This window comes from Physeter macrocephalus, chromosome 14, assembly GCF_002837175.3.
Source record: "Physeter macrocephalus isolate SW-GA chromosome 14, ASM283717v5, whole genome shotgun sequence".
Classification (NCBI taxonomy): Eukaryota; Metazoa; Chordata; class Mammalia; order Artiodactyla; family Physeteridae; genus Physeter; species Physeter macrocephalus.
In genome coordinates this window covers 101,896,484-101,916,957 of record NC_041227.1, presented here as the reverse complement: position 1 = coordinate 101,916,957, position 20,474 = coordinate 101,896,484, and the positions used below count along the sequence as shown (strand labels likewise).

Genomic DNA, 20,474 nt, shown 5'->3' with positions numbered 1-20,474 from the left:
AGAAGCTTTGCCACTAACTAACTTTGTGACCCCCCCACTCCCGAGCAAGTCACTTAACTTTTTGTGTCTTAATAGAAGGGATATCTGCCTACCTATCCCTCCAGGTTGGGTTGTAAAGATCTAATAAGATGATAAATATCACAACATTGTAAAGCACTATGCAAATGGTAATGTTTTTCTAAAGGTGATATTAAAAATTGACCTAATTTATAGATAATTGTCTTACATGAATTTATTTTAGAGAAGTGAGAGTCATTTATTCTAAATGATAAAAAAATAATATTTTAAAATATCAGAATATACTGGATTAAAATATAATTTAGAAAATTAAAATATAGTTTAAAATATATTAGAATATAATACATCAGGGATTAGCAAACTATGGCCTGTGGACCAAATTCAGCCTGCTGTTTTTGTAAGTAAAGTTTAATGGAATACAGTCACACCCAATCATTTATATATTGTACACAACACTAGAGTTGAGTAGTTGTATGTATTGCACTAGAACAGCATAATTGAGTAGTTGCAACAGATACGATGTGATCCACAAAGCCTAAAATATTTACTGTCTGGCCTATTATAGAAAAAGTTTGCCAAACTGTTCTGTATCATTGGATATCGTTTTAATTGTTTTAATTAATATATAATAGTAGTTTAATATATCACTTTTTAAATATTTATTTTATAGAATATGCTTCTATCCTAACTAAATGTCATAGTGAATTCTAGGCCATTATACTGATAATCAGGAAAACTAGGTTCTAGTCCAGGTCTGATTACCAACCAATTCTATGACTTTAAGCAAATAACTTAGTCTTTGTGGTTGTCAGTTTCCTTAAGGGAATTAGTCTAGGTCAGTTTTTCTCAATCACAGGTTAGTGGATTTTTAAGGCATTTTTACAGCCTGTTCGCTCCTTTACTCATCCCTCTTCCTCTTCCTTTTTTTTTTTTTTTTTTTTTTGCGGTCCGCGGGCCTCTCCCCATTGTGGAGGTCAGTTTTTCTCAATCACAGGTTAGTGGATTTTTAAGGCATTTTTACAGCCTGTTCGCTCCTTTACTCATCCCTCTTCCTCTTCCTTTTTTTTTTTTTTTTTTTTTTTTCGGTACGGGGGCCTCTCACCATTGTGGCCTCTCCTGCTGCAGAGCACAGACTCAGCGGCCACAGCTCACGGGCCCACCCGCTCCGCAGCATGTGGGATCCTCCCGGACCGGGGCACGAACCCGTATCCTCTGCATCGGCAGGCGGACTCTCAACCACTGTGCCACGAGGGAAGCCCTTCCTCTTCCTTTTTACCCTTTCTTTTCTTGTTCACTTCTGAGGTCCCTGGTGTAGAATTTGATAGTTTACCAGACAGCATTATAACTTGGACTGGGAACCACTGGAGACCTAAGATTCCTTTCAGAGTTAACATGTTGTGCTTTAAAATGGATTGCTTAGAATTCTTCCATTCTAAGATGGAAGTCCTGCTACTACTTGTTATGGGCTCTCAATTATGTATCCTATACAGTTATTTCAGTATTTCTAACAAAAATTGTTTTAATATAACAAATATTACATTAGGAGCAGAAAGTTAACACTCATATCTTTGTATTTGTAGATGATCCATTATTATTGGAAGAGTCTGCCCAGGCAGTAGGAGCAGAAAAAATTGTGATTTCCAGATCCACAAGCCCAACCTTCAACAAACAAACAAACAGAGTTAGCTGGTCTGGCAGTAATTTTCTGGAACAGTATCTTACTGGTAAAATTCTGACTGGAACACGTAAGTTTAGGTCATCAGAGGACTGTGCCTCTAATTCTTCCACTTTCAAAACAGAAAAGGGACATGAAGCAGTTTTGCCACTCACTGATAAATATGAGTCCTCCTCTCTGACAATAAACACATCACTTGGACCGTGCCCTCAATCAGAAACCATTGTTCCATCAATAAAGATTAATGCTGCTCTCCTGAATCCAGAAGATCCAGACATTCAGTTGTCTCTAGTAAGTGAAGAAGCTGAACTTTCTACTTCAAATACAGCTTTTGAAACAGAGGCAGAGGATGAATCTATCTATTTTACACCCGAACTTTATGATCCCATAGATACAAATGAAGAAAAGAATGAACTAGTTGGAACTGATAGAGACAACAGATTGGCTAATAATTCAAATTGCATTTTAGCTGAAGATCTTTTTGAAATTAAAACTATGAAAGGAGTGGATTCAGTCAGAGAAATGAAAGCTGAGGATTGCACAGGCACAAAGTTGAATAGTGTCATGCATATTAAAGAAAGTAAAGTTGATGACGTTGGTAGTAATGTAAAAACGACTCATATAAATGAATTGGAACTGGGAAAAAACTCATGAAACGGATATAAAGAACTTTAAACAGTCTCCTTCCAAAAATAAAGATGTGTTCCCTGGTGTTAGGTAATAATACTTAACTGTCAAGGTATTAAAAACATGTTGTCATGCTTATATTAAACTCTACTGTAAATGATAATTTGTACATTGGATGAGTGACATAGCTTTTAAAATTTGAGATATATAATTCACTTTAATCCAAAGTCTATATTATGTTCAGAAATATAAGTTTTACTATTCTCAAGTTTTGATAAATTGATTCATAAAAAATATTTTCCTCCAAGTCTTCCTTAGCTAAATGCATTATTAAATTAATCCAGAAGATATGTAGTTTCCTAAGGCACTTTAAATTTCACATAAATATTTGTATTTTGTAGTCCTCTTCATCCATTTGTTTTCATACTGATGCCTAAAAATTAAGAGCAATCTAATCCAGTCACCCCTCAGTCATGTTTCACTGTAGATTTTACCTCAGATCAGTCTGAGGGTTTTTTTTGTTTGTTTTTTAGAAATCAGTTTTCTTGAAAAGTATATTCCTGTACTAAGCTGCCTACTTATAAGTAATTAAGAATTAAGGGGGCTTCCCTGGTGGCGCAGTGGTTGAGAGTCCGCCTGCCGAGGCAGGGAACACCGGTTCGTGCCCCGGTTCGGGAAGATCCCACATGCCGCGGAGGGGCTGGGCTCGTGAGCCATGGCCGCTGAACCTGCGCGTCTGGAGCCTGTGCTCCACAACGCGAGAGGCCACGACAGTGAGAGGCCTGCGTACCGCAAAAAAAAAAAAAAAAAAAAAAAAGGAAGAAAACTACATGCATTTTTAATTGAAATTGTTTTACATTTTTTGTTTGTTAAACCAAAACCAAGCATGTTTTAAACAAATTTATGTAAAATTATAAAATGCCAAATGAAGGACTCCAAATTTTCAATTCTAATTATTTAGCTTCATCACCATTGCAGAAAAAAGTGACATGTTCTAGCATAAAGGCTTCAGTTATGCAACTAAGATAGAAAACTTCAAATATAAATTTAATAAATAAAGCTAAACTATAGCTGAAAAACGTTCCCTTATAGCTCAGTAAGCTTTTCTGTAAATTTTGACTCTTTGTTTTTGTGAATGAAGCTACACTTCTGATCAAAAATGGTTATAAAAGTAGCTCTTCTCTGACATCATTCCAAAAATACATTCACCAATCTTTTCCAAGAAACATCTGTTACTCAATAGACATTTAGGCTTCTTGGAGTGATTTGAACTGAAGTTTTCTGAGCTGTTCAAGTTGTTGATGCGGTTTATTATTTTCAAGTCAAAATTCTCAGCAGTCAGGTATCTTTTATATTCATTTGGAACAATGATTTATTATATATGCATATGTTTACTTTCATTTTGATGACAGTTATATTGAATACAGCTTAATTGTTTCTGTAGCATTGGATGTTACAACTCTAAGCATAGTTCAAAGAAATTTAAATTGATAATTTACCAGTTAAAGAATTTATCTGTAGATTGGGATATATTCAGTCCCACCTAGTATTAGGTCTTTTTCTTAGGTGATCAGTAAAAAGTTTCAAACACTGGATTAGAAGGTAATTTTTAAATTGTTTTGAAAGGGTGAAATCATTTGTCCTCTTTGGAATAGTTCTTAATCCACACATAAAGCGTGGTGTGGTAGTAGAAAAAATACCAGGTGGAAGACAAGAGACTTGGGCTGTATTCTTGGCTCTGCCACTAATTTGCTAAGTCATGTTGGCAGTCACCATGCCTTTTGGGGAATTAGTTTCATCTGTGAAATGTGTAGTTTAGTACTATAAAATCATGCAAATCCCTTTCAGCTTTAAAAATCCGTAATTTAAAGGAATATTTGTTGATATTCTGAATCAGTTTTCATTTGCTTTGTTTGCAGAATGCTTAAAGCAAACCATTTGTATAAAAGGTAACATGAATAATTGTATGAATGGGTACATAATAACTTGGGAAGCAAGTATTTATTTTACCAGTGCTGCAATTAAAATATTTTTGAATCCTTAAAATTGCCCTTAGAAGAATTGGTAAACTACCTGAGAAAAATCAAACACGTTATCTTTTAGTCATATCTTAGTGTTATTATCCAGCTTGATCTCAAATACCATCCCTTTCTCTAGATATAATTTATTCTTTCCAAAATCGAATTCTCTCCGAGGCTAAAAATTTCCATTACTAGAATGTACATAGAGATGTGGCACAAGCTTTTAGTAATTCCAAGAGGTGTTTCAAAAATTTTGTACAGTGATATCACGGTTGAATCAGGTATATAGTCTCCTCAGATCACAGCTTTGACCAGGATGGTATTGCAAGAAATAAAGTCTAGCCTTTATAAAGAGTGTGAGGTAAAACATTTTCATTAGTGATAAAATACTTTTTAAAGTTATGTTTTAGAAAGTTTAAGTTAAAACATGTAAAAGCATTTAAAAGAGTATCTGGCACATGGCAAGCCCTCAGTTATTACTTGGTAAATCAATCATGTATCTGGAGTACACTCTTGCTTTATATGAAGACTTCCCTAATGATAGATAGATAGATAGATAGATAGATAGATAGATAGATAGGAGATAAACTGACAATAAAGAATCATTGTATAGTAGGAAGGGTAAGTTATTTGTCTCGTTTATTTTTTAAGGCTGAGATATATAAGATAGAAATTGTTTATCAAGTAATTTGCCTTACCCCTTCCATGCATATGAAATAATCATCTAATACTGAATTTATTTAAGGGCTGAAAATACATAGAACATACAGGCCACGAACCAGGAAAACTGCCAGCTGGAGAAAGGGCTTGGTTCATGGAAGAAAGGTACATTGTGGAGAGTAGATGCTTCATGACTTGACTTTTAAAGTTTACATGAATCATTTAAAACCTTTAATATTTGTGTTGGAAATTAATGACAACTCTTTGTGCTACTACTATGCATTTAATTATTACATGGTTTTAAATTTTGTATTGTTTCTAAGTTCACATGCTTTTCCATATTATTTTTCTGCAATATGACCTTCTCATTGCTATGTTCCTGCAGTAGAACACATTCAAAATATTTAATTCTTTGGGCTTCCCTGGTGGCGCAGTGGTTGAGAGTCCGCCTGCCGATGCAGGGGACACAGGTTCGTGCCCCGGTCCGGGAAGATCCCACATGCCGCAGAGCGGCTGGGCCGGTGAGCCTGTGCGTCCGGAGCCTGTGCTCCGCAACGGGAGAGGCCACAGCAGTGAGAGGCCCGCGTACCACAAAAAAAAAAAATTAATTCTTTGAAATTGCTTATAAAACTTCATGAAATCAAAATGCCTATTGTAAAATCACTTGAAAGACTGGTTATTGTAGTTATTTAATCTCTGATGGCATTATTTTGGTATTTGCCTACTACACAATTATTCTTGCTCATCTTTTTAGCCTCAGATTTATTAGTAAGCTGCACAAGATTTTACTTTAACCGTTACGAATTTGTGGTAGAGTCTTGTCTATTTCTATAGACAAATGCAGTCAATTTTTTGTAAATAGAAAGGCGGTATTAAAACAACATTTTTTTCTGAACTTTTTCATAATAAAAAATAAATTTAATACCACATCAAACAGTGAATGTCTAAGGAAGCTAAAACTTTAATATAAAGTATCTGTGCAGCGATTAAACATAAAGACATCACTTAAGGAAATGGAAATTTAAATAGATGACCTAGGCTTATGATTCTCTAGCCTGAAACAATTTTCATGTCTACCAAAAAAAAAAGCATTTTGTTTCTTAAGGTTTCATTTGATAGACCATTAGCTGCCTGGCTTCCTGTACTCTACAATGGGGCCTTGTTATAATATCCATGTGATCTGAGCCAGTGGATCACCTTATTGGTGAAACCATCTCATAATGAAGTGCTTTCAGTAACTGAACTCCTGGACAAGATCCAAAACAACCCATCTTATACTAAATTCTACTCTATAATAAACAAGTTTCAATGTATTACAAGGAAAACAAAAATTGTATTCCCAGAAATTAACCTTTGAAAATCTAATGGTAAATTCTGATTAAAAGGAATATTTGTTAAGGCACAGTGAGGTACATATTTTAGTATGCTTTATAGTTTGTACTTTTTAATTTTGGTCTTTTATGATTTTGATTCTCTTGTGCTTTTACCCAAAATTTCACCATTTCACATCATTTTACATCTGTATTTACAAAGCTTAATTTAAAAGGTTTCCTTTGTCTCCTTTCTGTTAACAAGGTACTAATTGTACAGGTGGCGTGTCATTTATGTAAACTAAGATGCCATCATCTTTTATGTATGATTCATATATAGTGAAAAGATTTAGAGATATTAAATACTGATTGTTGTTATTTTGGATCAAGTATTGTCTTGGTATATTTTCCCTTTTTTTCAAACTAGTGTTATGGTATTCATATTTAAATGTTAACCATCCTTTCAAACATTGATCTCTTTTATTGTATCTGTTGTAAAAGGACCCAAGTAATCCACCTTGCCAGTCAGGATTTTATTGCTTGTGGTTACCTAAAGCAGAAGGCAGTAGGAAATATAAAAAATTACTCTGTGCCATCCTTAGTATGGACCAACCTAAATTACAGTAAGGTAGATTGATGTATTAATATTTCCATATTTCAGTCTTTAAAGTTGATTGGCAATATACATGGGCTTTGTTACCATTAGACATGGAAACATGTTCTGATACCACCTGCTGACTTACTTTGGGCAAGTTACTTATCTTCTCTGAACTTCTGTTTTTTCACCTTAAAATGTTAATAAATAATAATTTCATAAGAAATAAATCGAATATTATGAATATCAGATGCAATAGAGTGCATAAAAGCTTTTTTTTTTACATCAGACAAGGAGAAAGATAACAGAATTGGGGGTCAAAAATATGAGTTTGAGTTTTGGCCCTGCTCTTTACTGAGTGGCCTTGGTCATATTATTTTAACTCATTGAGCCTCAGGTTTATTTTCTGGGGGTGAAAAACGTGAGCACTATCTACCTAAGAAAAATATTGTGATGATTAAATGAGATGATATGCAATATGTGAAAGTACTTTATAAATATTGAACCACTGTCCAAGTGGTAGTTGTTAGGAAACTGCAACAATAATCTAGTACAGTTGTTATCTCAGTATCCTGAAATTGCACCTTCATGAAGAAGGACTAATAAACCTGTTAGAATTTGGTCCAAGCGCTGAAAGGCACTTTGAGCTTTATTAAAAATTCTGTGTAGTTAAATATTGTGAAAATGTATTTTCCATTTTTTACATTTCATTTTTATATCTTAAAATGTGTGCACATTACAAACAAAAATGTCATCAGCAGAACACTGAAATCTGTAATTTGCACTGAGGACATTCTATGTACAATTCATAGGGCAGGGATTTTTGTTGGGGGTGGGGGCAGTCTGTGTTGTTTACTGCTGTATTCCCAACATTATATTTACTGACTAAATTAATTGATACATTCTATTAATAATGTATTTCTATCAGGACTTTATATATGGATACTTCACTCTCATAAATGCCTATTTCATTTGACTAATTTCAAGACTAGCGACCCTTCTCTTTCCAAATTTGTTATTCTTACCCTAACAGCATTAAATCCCTTAAATTTTCTCTAATCCTTCAGCTGTGGGCCAGAGATTGTCTTTTCTCTTTCTTTTTTTCCAAAGGGTGTGATTTTACCAATTTTAACCTACAAAGAATGTTGGATTTTTGTACATTCTCTTTGAGATGTTCATAAACAGTACTATTCTGACACATTGGATTCTAAAATAGGAATTGAATTTCATATTAACTAATTGATTAGCCAAAAATGACAGCTATTTTGTAAACCTTTTAAGCCCATTATGACCCTGGGACAAAGTTAATTTTTCCTGCCTTTGTCCCAGGGTAGTATTTGTTGTTTGGTATTTCAATTAATTGTTGAGAAGTCTGTCTCTCTGGCCCACTGTGACCCCTAAGAATCCAGACACTCTTCATATTACCTGGCATTTAATCATTCATCTACTTTTTCATCTGACGTATTTTGAGAGCCTACTTTGTATTAAGAGATGTGCTATACTCTAGGGATACCAAAGATGAGTATGACGAGGATATATCTACTAGGACTTCACAGCCTAATTCACATATAAGTAAACACTTATTTATAATACAGTGTGATAGGAGCTGTAATACGGGCAAGGCAGTGTTTGTTGAGTATATGCATACTGTTATGCACAATTATGATTATAGAGGATCTGTAAGTTAACAGCATAATCTGTTTAACACAGGAAAATTCTTAACAGATTTTTTTAAAAATTTTAATGGAAAAATGCTCACAATTTTAAAATATATTCTTGAGGAATTTCAGGATATGCTACGTTTCCTGAAGTTCCCATCTTCAGATCTCTTAACCTCTCTGTTCTGGATTACTGAGTGTTAACTTACCCAAACGGAACAAAACAAGAACATAACAAGTACATCTGTAGTGCCTTAGAGTATAGCATGTAGTATAGTGTATCATAGAGCTTTGACAACTGTTAGTTCATTTGGTTCTCAAAATAGCCTGCCAAAGTCAGCAACACAGGTGGTATTATCCTCATTCTTATAAATGAGGAAAATAAAACATTGTAATGAGGCCACAATCAAGGTCATGGTTGACGTATGTTTGTGCTTTGTATTGATTTTATTAGTCCACCTTTGTTTTCCACAATCTCTCTATGAAAGGTATAGTCTTGGAATTCTGAAAGCAAGCCTCACGATCCTACTTTTTATCCTAAGGGGCATTTTCCAGAATAATTTTACAACATTTTAATAATATTAAATGAAGGTACATTAACATCCATTAAGGAGTATTAGCTTTTTGAGGGTAGAAGCCATCCTGGAGCATAGTATACTGCTTGACACATAGTAGGTGCTTAGTAAATATTTTTCGACTTAAAAAAGAATCTCCTTAAAAGAACTCAAAAAGCTTAACGTTACCTTGGGTAACATAGCTAACTAGTGACATTCGAGTCAAAACTAGTACCAAAGTGTCATAACTTTCAATTCCAGATTCTTAACACCTTACCAACATACCTAATACCAAAGCCTCAGTTTCTGACTTCAACTCCTATGATTTCACCTCCATTTCATCTACCCTTTTCCATTGACTACACCCTACTCCATTCCTCTTCCTATACCTCCTCCCTCAGTTTTCTCCCAGCTTATCAGCCTCCTTCCTTCAGTCTTCCTTCCTTACTTCCAAGTTTGGACTTCATAATCAGTCACTGGAACTATTCTCTTGCTGGTGTCCTGAACTCCTATCCACCTTTGTCATTCTATCCCAGTCCTGCAAAATCCCCAAACCTAGTTTGATATCAGTTTGTCTTTGCTGTTACTACACTGGAAAGTTGAGCACTGCTGAAGTTTATGTATATTAGTGTGGATTGGTGCCACTACAGTAGATGGCTTCTAGTCTTGATTGGATTCTCAGCATTGCTTTTCAGCTCATGTATTTTCCCTGACTAGTTCCCCTCTCTTCCCTAACCCACCAGTAACTGGACTAAATTTACAAGTTGCTTCTTTTCTCACCCCAGCTCCCTTCCCAGTTGATATGCTTCCTCTGGATAATCGTATCCTGTTTGGAACTACTTGCTAATGATTCCTGACCCATCATCCAGCTGACTGCTCAACATCTTGGATATCCCATAGCATCTCAAACTCAATTTGTATAAAACAATTCTTTTCTGAAACCTGCTCTTCCTGTTTCACTGGTGGCACCATCATCCATCTAGTTCTCCAAATATTAAATATCAGGTCATCCAGGTTTTTGAGTTGAGCAATATCGCTCAACTATCTGCTACTTTCCATCTTCACAGTGACTGCATTAATTCAGACCTTCATAATCTCTTTTCTAGACTAGTATAATGTTGGGTTTTTTAAATATTTATTTATTTATTTATTTGACTGCACCGGGTCTTAGTTGCAGTACGCGGGTTCTTCGTTGCCACGTGTGGGATCTTCAGTTGCGGCATGCTGGATCTTCACTTGTGGCATACGGGATCTTTTAGTTGCAACATGCGGGATCTAGTTCCCTGACCAGGGATGGAACCCAGGCCTTCTGCACTGGGAGCATGGAGTCTTAACTGCTGGACCACCAGGGAAGTCCTAGACTAGTGTAATAGTTCTTTACTAGTCACTTTGCCACCAGTCCATCCCCGAAAGTCCCCCTTCTACTTTGTTGCCATTTAGCTAGTCTAAAAAAGCAAATCATTTCACTCACCTGTTTAAAATCTTTTAATTTACAAGATCAAGTCAAAACTCTACAGGAAAACATAACAGACTTTTTTTTTTCATTTTATTGAAGTATAGTTGATTTACAATGTCATGTTTCAGGTGTACAGCACAGTGATTCAGTTATATATATATATTATGCGATATATATATATATATATATATATATATATATATATATAATATATATATATATATATAATATATATAATATATATATGTTCTTTTTCAGGTTCTTCTCCCTTATAGGTTATTACAAGATATTGAGTACAGTTCCCTGTGCTATACAGTAGGTCCTTGTTGGTTATCTATTTTATATATAGTAGTGTGTATGTGTTAATCCCAACCTCCTAATTTATCCCCCTGCCCTTTCCCCTTTGGTAACCATAAGTTTGTTTTCTAAGACATACCAGACTTTTGTGATCTGGTCTTTGCTAACGTCTCCAACCTCATCTCCTGGCACCCTGTGCTAACTTTATACTTAAGAATAGTTTTTAAAACAAACCATGCTGTTTCACATCCATTGCCGGTGCTAATGTTCTTCCATCTGTGCAGAGTTCCCTTCTCCTTTACCTGACAAACTCATACTCATCTTGAGAAGTTCAACTAAGGCATTAGTCCTCTGAAAACTTACCATGTCCTCCCAACTGCATTAAGTATACTTCATCTAACTTTCTTGCTCCCCCCTGCAGAGCACAACTTCAACATAGTATTTTCAACATTAGGTTGTTTATTTTTGCTTCTGTCTTTGGTACCAGACTTGTATGTTTGTACAAATTAAGACCTTGTTTGCTTTGGCACTCTTGCATCTGGTTCATGCTTTAAAATAGTAAGTACCCAATTTATGGCACTGTTTATTTCCACAAACTGAACTGAATCATGTTATCTTGAGACTGGCAACTTCTAGTTAAGTACTGCTTTTATTTGTTTATTATACTTTTATTACTGTTTTAGTATTCTAGAGTAGGCCAGAACTTTAGAAGTCATCTACTTCTGTTATATTAAACATGAGGTAACTGAGGCCCAGAGTGATTTAGTACCTAGACAAATGTCATTGATAGCAACATGCCACACGGTTTTTAACATAGTTTAGTTCATATTAACTTAGCCTCTTTCTCAAGGCACTCTAAGAGAAAGGTACAATTTTAGACAACCAAGAATTTAAAAATTAAGATACCCATTATAAAGCCACTCAATCTCATTCTTTGGACTTCATCTAACTAAAGAGTTTTTTATGAGAAGCAGTACATATTGCTGATAATATATTTTAATGATAATATACTTGTTTTATTGTTACCACTATGTGCAATAATTCTCCATTGAGTTGTCTTCTGATGGACTAACATACATATACAAACACCTTAATAAATTACTGCATCCAGTAGTTTTTTGTTTGTTTGTTTTTAGGAAACAAATATCATTGTTAGTGTGCTATGCCTTTCCTAAATATTTTTCATCTTATTCTTTTCTTAGGAATTTTTTTGGAAAGCTTTTTCTAAGAATACCATGCTGATGAGACTCCAAAGAATCTTTCTGAATGTTAAATTGTACACAGTCCTTTTGCCATTGCTTAACTGAGTTGAGTACAGATCAGAAGAAAAAAATTTATTTTATGTCACCAATGACATTGCTGCCCTTAACCATTTAAAAGCCACATAAATGGTTTATCAGACTTCAGTGAATAATGAAGGTAAACTTAATGACTACATAGCTTCCTTGTTTTCTAAAGTCTTCAGGTGTAAATAAGGCACCTTTTTCATTTTCATGTGACTTCTAAAATGAAAAGCAATTTTTAATTCGCTTTTTAAAATAAGTTCCACTGTCTCAAGAATTGCAAAGGAAGAAAAAATAAAATAGAATCTCAAACTCTGTTAAAAAAAATGTATAAATAAGAAATGCCACGTTGGGACAGATGAGGCATTGATCTATCTGTGTCTGATAATGACTCCCAAAAAATATTCCCAAGGGCTACAAATCCAGATCTCATGCATGTGTTGACAGGTTTGACCTGGGTAAAGGATGGGCAGTAACTCATGGAAGCAACCTACAGGATAAAAGGGACTGGGTTCCATCAGCTCTTCCTAAAAAACAATGGGGGGGTGCTTATTATATACAAACAAATGACCTATAAACCCAAGTCCTTTTTCTTTTGCATAAATAAGTCTCAGGTTGCCTACTGCCCTTTTACAACTTCTTGGCCACTTTCAAGGCTGTTCATCATGTTCATTTTTATTCTGCCAGTACCTGTTTTTAATGTTGGGTAGAAGGGACTAGGCCAAACATTATGATTTATCCCAGGCCCTGCACTCACTCAGAAATAATCCTAAACTCCACTCATTCCTAGAAGCAATATGGCCAAGGAGAAACATTACTTTTATTCCAAAGTCCTGTCTTCAGATAACCAAGCATCTATTATTTACCCATTTTCAACATCAATGGATTCATCTAAACTTTCTTTTCTACCCATTTAAAAACTGAGAGTCATAAGTTCTGTGATAATATCCATTCATTCAATACTTAAGCATAAAACATACTTAAAACTATAACTTGGGATTTTCCCTTCATGACAAGTCTGAATGTTTACTTAGGTTACAAATGTCTGCAGAAACATGGTCAGATCATATGGTTCTAATAATGTTCCCTTTAGTATTTTGCAGCTTTGACCAATTTCAATATTTTTTTCTGGAATTGGAAATTCTTGTGGGAATGTACTAATTTATCAAAAAATGAATATGTGGTTATTAAGAACTTCTGGGCTTAGTGCAATATGGAAGACTATAAGAAGTTTTTTTGAGAACTACAACTCTTCATAGATTCATACTCTTATCGTTACACATATCCTTCCCATGTCATCTGTATACCCTTGAGCTTGAAGTGAAAGGCTATGTTGTTAATTTTTTTTCTTAGCTACATCATGCAATGTCTCCTCATTCTCAGTTTCCACTACTCTTTTTTCAGTGACTTCCAGGCACAAATGCAATTCAATCCCAAACGAGATTTGGGAGAGTGGAGTGTATAGGAGAGGTTCTCTCTTGATCTATTGTCTTCTCTCCGCCATAACTGAACACCTGTTGTATAGCACCATTAATTCCTACCAAAGATAGTGAGTGCTCATTTAGCCCCTGGAGCTCTCACTTTCTTCATAAAAACTTGGAGTTTTACTCACTTTATTAAAAAGGCAGTTCAACATAAAAGATTGTCCTTGCATATTTGAGGTTTGTTTGGTGGATTGTTCAACTAAAGAATATGGAGAAACTTTTTGTCCTGAAAGCAGATGTATAATGGTGATACCTATTATTGTTATGAATGTAAAAGGAACAATGCTACTCCCACAGACATATTACAGTGTAGAAGCTTGAGCAAAATTACTTTGCTTTTCTAATTGCTGAGGAACTATTTGCATTTAAAGTAATATTCTTTTAAAATAGCCTTCTCTTAGAATATGAATCTTCATGTATTTTCCATTATAGCTTCTATTACAGGAAAGATTGCATTCTCATATTTTTATGTGATAATCAAATTTCTGTTTTAAAACTAACGTGTTAAAATTTTTAGAGGTACCGTTTCACATTTAGTTAATGTAAACGGATTATTCTTATTGTACAATAGACTATAGAGATTTGTTCATAGGGCTCTCAATTATACATGGTTTTATTTGAAAGCAAAGAATTACATTTTTCTCTTGAAAACAGTTTTGATTCTTAGGAGGGCACTAAGCCGAAGGGATGGCTCATGAGTTTTGGATTTGGACATGTTACATCCCAGCCTACTGTTTTCTAACTTTAACTTATACTCCCTGAAACCCAGTTTCTTTATCCATAAAATGAGGACAATAATACTTACCTCAGAGTTGCTATGAGAGTAAAATTAAATAATGAATTTACACAATAGACATTAGCAAGTGTAAGCAATGACTCTTTTTGTAAACTTATTTTCTGTACTTGTCTATGTTAGACTAAAGATTATTAACGTTAAAATTTTCCCTTTTTAAAAAAATATGTTAAACTAATGGTTTCAAAAACATTATCCAGTCTTAACATGCAGTTCAGTTTCTATTAGACTTTTATAAGTGAAATTGAGATGTTGAATCTGGTAGTTCAGGGTTTATGAAAGGCCTTTTTAAATTTTCTGTAGGCATGGAGACAGGTTTATCTTTAAATGCCATCTGGAATATGGAAGAATGTTCTTTAACCAGCTACCTGCAGTGTAGAAATTGTATCAACCAGTCTCTATTTCCGTGTCCTTTAATTGGTGCTGAAATAAGTGACCCTAGAAACCTTGCTGAATCAAGGGTAAGTTTATATGTTTGTCCTTGAAATTTAATATGGAGCTGCTTATGCATAACTATACTGCTATGCTGATGATAAATATAATTAATAAGGCCCATTCTCTTTTAATTAAAAAATATATAAAGTATGTATACTATTAAAGATGAGCTATTCCTAGTATAGTACTTTAGTATCTGGCATTAAAGCAGAAGTATTAAAGCTAAAACTAAAAAGCTATTTAGTATGGCAGCATAGAAAAATTAGACACGTTGTGCTTCCATATTGCAGTGAAATTCCACTTTTAAAATTTGCGTTATTAAAGTAATTCTATATTATCTCTGTGTGTTTTTTAATCTGTTCATTTAAGCCTAATCAGGATTAAATATACATTGGTGACAAAGACATGAGCCAAAGATTAGCCTTGTAAAGTAAGGATCGGATTTCCAATTCAAGGTAAACTGCCAGCGCACATCCTAAACCAAGCAGAGTCAAAGTTGTAATAGTAATGTAAGCAATTTGTTATAGACTTTACAGTTCCATCAGAGGATGGAAGTACTTTCACCAAATATGTTCTATGAATAAGACTAAGTATGTTCTTAAAGAACTATGAATAACATCACTTAAAAAAAATAAAATCGGGCTTCCCTGGTGGCGCAGTGGTTGCGCGTCCGCCTGCCGAAGCAGGGGAACCGGGTTCGCGCCCCGGTCTGGGAGGATCCCGCATGCCGCGGAGCGGCTGGGCCCGTGAGCCATGGCCGCTGAGCCTGCGCGTCCGGAGCCTGTGCTCCGCAACGGGAGAGGCCGCAGCAGGGGGAGGCCCGCATACCACAAAAAAATAAAAATAAAAAAAAATAAAAAAATAAAATAAAATCCCAGGTAACCAAGTGTAGTACGATTTTTTAAAATATTTTCCTAGTGTAATATAGTGTGGCAGGTAAGAATGTGAACTCTGCAGTGAGGCTGGTTGGATATCAAATTCTACTGCCTCTTTATTGGCTCCATGACCTAGAGCCAGTTACTTAACTTCTCTGTGCTTTAGTTTATTTTTGTGCAAAACTGGGGAAATAATAATACCTAACCAATACGGTTGTTATAAGGATTAAATGAGTTAATTCCTATAAACCACTTAGAATGGTGCCTGGAATGATGATGCAAGAGCTCATGCAACAATAATCATAATGATAATGATGGTGTATTATTGTTATTAATATTACTTTAGAAGTCTTTAGTTATTAAAAAGAACAGGATCATTCGTTATCCCAGCATTAGCAAAATTAGAGGTTAGAACATTTACCATTTTAGTTTTTAAATTGTCTGATGATAGCTAGGTATATGAACAATTTAAACTATAATGTTCCTGTTTTAGCATCATGAAATGGTATCATAGTCCCTTAGCAACAAGAAATGCTCTACTGCTGTGGATTTTATAAGGTGAGTTTCAATACACATTCAGAGGAAATGCCATTTATAAGCATACAGTTAATTGAATGCTGACAGGAAGAGCATAGTTAAGTACTGTTCCTTGGTGGGCTGGTGAATTATGCCTTACAATTAATACTTCTCTGTGGGAAAAAAATAGATCTAGTCTTTCTTCCAAGGAAGGTAAAATTGGCAGTATGGGAACATTGAAAAGTTCTGGCAGGGTTATATATTTTATTTCTTTTAATTTACTCTTCCCAACTGGAAATGGAATAAAGATTTTGTAACAAGGTTTTGTTCCATTGTCTTGCCTGATAAGAAATTTAGACAGGAGGGTAAGCATAACCTTATTTTGGTTGGGACCACTGGGGATTAGCTTTCAAATATGACTTTCTCTTTTCTAGTTATGCCTATATCATATCCATGCATATCACACACTTTATTAGTGAGTTTGGAAATTATATCATTTATCATATGTTAACCGAACATAACCATCACCTGTGTTACTGAGCTATAACTCACTTTTTATTCTCTTGTTTAATCTTACCTAATAGTAGCCCAACAAAATTCAGATATTTTTTTGCTTGTTTTAATATAACGATTCTTTTTAAGCATCGAAGATTTTTGGAGATCTAAAATCTGAAATGACTGTATGTGTAAATGTACTACATGCAAATGAAAAATTAGTTCTGCTGTTTCTGGCTTTACTGAGGGTAGTTTTTATAGCTATTGTTGGCATCTTATTGAGGAAAATGCGATGTTCTCTAGAGATGTTAATATTTTTTTGTGGTATGCGGGCCTTCCCCTGTTGTGGCCTCTCCCGTTGCGGAGCACAGGCTCCGGACGCGCAGGCTCAGCGGCCATGGCTCACGGGCCCAGCCGCTCCGCGGCACGTGGGATCCTCCCATACCGGGGCGCGAACCCGGTTCCCCTGCATCGGCAGGCGGACGCGCAACCACTGCGCCACCAGGGAAGCCCGAGATGTTAATATTTTTAACCTAGATGCATCATATGTCCCTTAATAACTTGTAGAAGATATATTTTTTTATATTTTTATGACCATGCAGGATAAACAAACTGCATTTTCTCTGATTTACAATTCTTAACATTTCCCTTTTTCCTTTTATCTTTAAAACACCCACTGAATAATACTAGTTTTTAAACATTTTCTGTAAATCTGTTTTTTCTTATTGACTTATTTCTCTCATTTATGCCTATTTATAACCCTTCTCTCTTTTTTTGCTCCTATTTATACTAAATTAGTACTTGCATACTAGTACTCCTTAAATGACTGCATCAATTTAAAAAAATCACATTACACCATAAGAATATCTTGTCTGTTTTAGGTGGTATAATACTCTTACGTCAATAGAAAAGGTAGTAGGAATGTTTTTGCACTTCACATATATGGTTTGATTATAAACCTACATGTATATAGCTTGAAACCTTTATTTCAGTGGACAGCATTAGAAAAACAAGAGTAATTCAATGGTGAGTAAGAAAATCTGGAGGGAAAGAACTCCAAAATATTATAGCAAACGCTTGCATCCTATTTGGCAACTATTAGAACATTGTGTCAATCCCAAACATACAAATCCTCCTCAGTTAAGATAGCACTTCTTCCTAAGAACTAAGCATACTCTGGGATCACTATATCACCGCCATGGCAATATCTCTAAAGCAGAATGAAGGATGAACCAAAAATCTCGAGTTGCATTCAAAGAGCAACAAGAGTAATGGTCCATAGGGAACTGGTAAAAACCTGCTTTCTTTCACATCTCCCAGTTTGGTTTGTATGTGTGTATTAAGGAAAGAAAAAGAGTTAGTTCTAAATAAATGATTTTAAAAAGCTCTTTTTAATTCATCCTTTACTCATATTTCATTAAAGCTTCAGAAATGTTGGTGTTGTTATCCTTAGAATTTGTCTGTAAACTTTTAGACTGTTTAGAAGATACCTTAATATACCTGAGAAACCATTCACACAGTCTTAGTAATCTTTAGTGAAATGATTAAGCAACTATATTATAATTGATCACTTAAATGTTTTAGTAATTATTTTAAATAATTGCCTGATTCAGTTTTTCTATTTTAATCTTAAACTTGCACACTAGCTCCATAATTTCAAACTAATTTCAAATCTTAATGAGTATATAAATGTTTAAGAATGCAAGTCCTTCAGAAAGAGAAAAACAAATATCGTATATTAACGCATATATGTGGAATCTAGAAAAATGGTACAGATGAACCGGTTTGCAAGGCAGAAATAGAGACACAGGTGTAGAGAACAAACGTATGGACATCAAGGGGGGAAAGTGGGGTGGGGGGCAAGACGATGGTGGTGATGGGATGAATTGGGAGATTGGGATTGACATATATACGCTAATATCTATAAAATAGATAACTAATAACCTGCTGTATATAAAGTAAATAAAATCCAAAAAAAAGAATGCAGGTCCTGATTTTTTTGTGAAACAATATATACTTGTGATGAGTCATAATTAAAATAACTTCTATCTGAGAACGAAACAACTGAAATAACTAATATTCAAGATAATTTTCACTTTTACCTTTATTTAAGAATGTTTTAGAGCAGTTAAAGGACACTGGGAATATCAATTTCTCAGGCAAGAGTTTAAAAGTCCATTGAAATTTAGGAAATTGTTAGAACCTAGGTGATGAAAATAATAAAACTTCTCTGAAAGATCTTAAGCAGTGATTTTCAAGTGGAGGGAAGAGTATGAACATCTACTCCCAAGAATTTCTACATAATGAGAGCTACTACTGATGGAATTGTTTACATATGTAAATGACATAGAGGCTGAGAAGTTTGAGGATAAAAGCTTTAAATAGATAGTGTGTTATGAGAAAAATGTGAAGATGTCAGTTCTTTACAAATTAAAGTATAGTTTAACTGATTCAAATATAATAACTAATGAAGGAATCTCACCTTTACAGATGTTAAAAACATACAGCAAAGTTAAAAATAATTAAAACAATATAGGAGATCAACTTCTGGAATGGTGGAATGAGGATCTTGACAAACTCACTCTCCCACAAAAATAATGAAAATACCAGCAAAACAACTTATAGCTACTACAGAACCCTGGAAGTGTAGCAAAGCCACAGAGTGAACTGAAAAAAAAATCATCTATCCAAGAAAAATTACCTCAGTAAGAAAACAGTGTCAGTGACATTTTAACATGGGGCTATACCCATCTCCTGTCCTGCACAGTACTGCAGTAGCCATGAAAAGCTATCAGTTTTAGAGTCATTGGAGAGGACTGACCCCTCTCTTTTTAAGCTCTCAGTTAAAAAGCAACATCACTCCTTAAAAAATTAAATATTAGAATTACTATATGATATAGCACATCCTCTTCTGGATATATCCAACAGAATTGAAAGCAGAGTCTTGAAGAGATAGCTGTACATTCATTAATTTAATCATAAAAGCATTATTCATAACAGGCAAGAGGTGGTATCAACATAAATGTCCATTGGCAGATGAATGGATAAAGCAAATGTGGTAGATTAATCCTTTGTCAGTTGCTTCATTTACAAATATTTTCTCCCATTCTGAGGGTTAAAATATTTGCAAATGAAACAACTGACAAAGGATTAATCTCCAAAATTTACAAGAAGCTCATGCAGCTCAATATCAAAAAACAAACAACCCAATCCAAAAATGGGCAGAAGACCTAAATAGACATTTCTCCAAAGAAATTATACAGATTGCCAACAAACACATGAAAGGATGCTCAACACCACTAATCATTAGAGAAATGCAAATCAAAACTACAGTGAGGTATCACCTCACAGGGATCAGAATGGCCGTCATCAAAATATCTACAAACAATGGAATATTACTCAGCCATAAAAGGAAACGAAATTGAGTTATTTGTAGTGAGGTGGATGGACCTACAGACTGTCAAACAGTGAAGTAAGTCGGAAAGAGAAAAACAAATACCATATGCTAATACATATATATGGAATCTAAAACAAACAAACAAAAAAACGGTTCTGAAGAACCTAGGGCCAGGACAAGAATAAAGATGCAGATGTAGAGAATGGACTTGAGGACACAGGGCGGGGAAGGGTAAGCTGGGATGAAGTGAGAGAATGGCATGGACATGTGTACACTACCAAATGTAAAATAGCTAGTGGGAAGCAGCTGCATAGCACAGGGAGAT

General features: G+C 34.7%; 1 protein-coding gene across 5 annotated transcripts in view; it reads left to right on the top strand.

Moving 5' to 3' along the window:
- The window catches only part of BRIP1 (BRCA1 interacting DNA helicase 1), a 207,940-nt gene extending 204,831 nt beyond the window's left edge, over positions 1–3,109 (top strand). For all 5 annotated transcript variants that reach the window (XM_055090075.1, XM_024127738.2, XM_024127737.2 and 2 more), the window contains one exon: positions 1,599–3,109. In XM_055090075.1, the coding sequence (XP_054946050.1) occupies positions 1,599–2,347 (749 nt within the window). In that variant the 3' untranslated portion in view covers positions 2,348–3,109. The remainder of the gene's footprint in view (positions 1–1,598) is intronic.
- Positions 3,110–20,474: the final 17,365 nt, after the last annotated feature.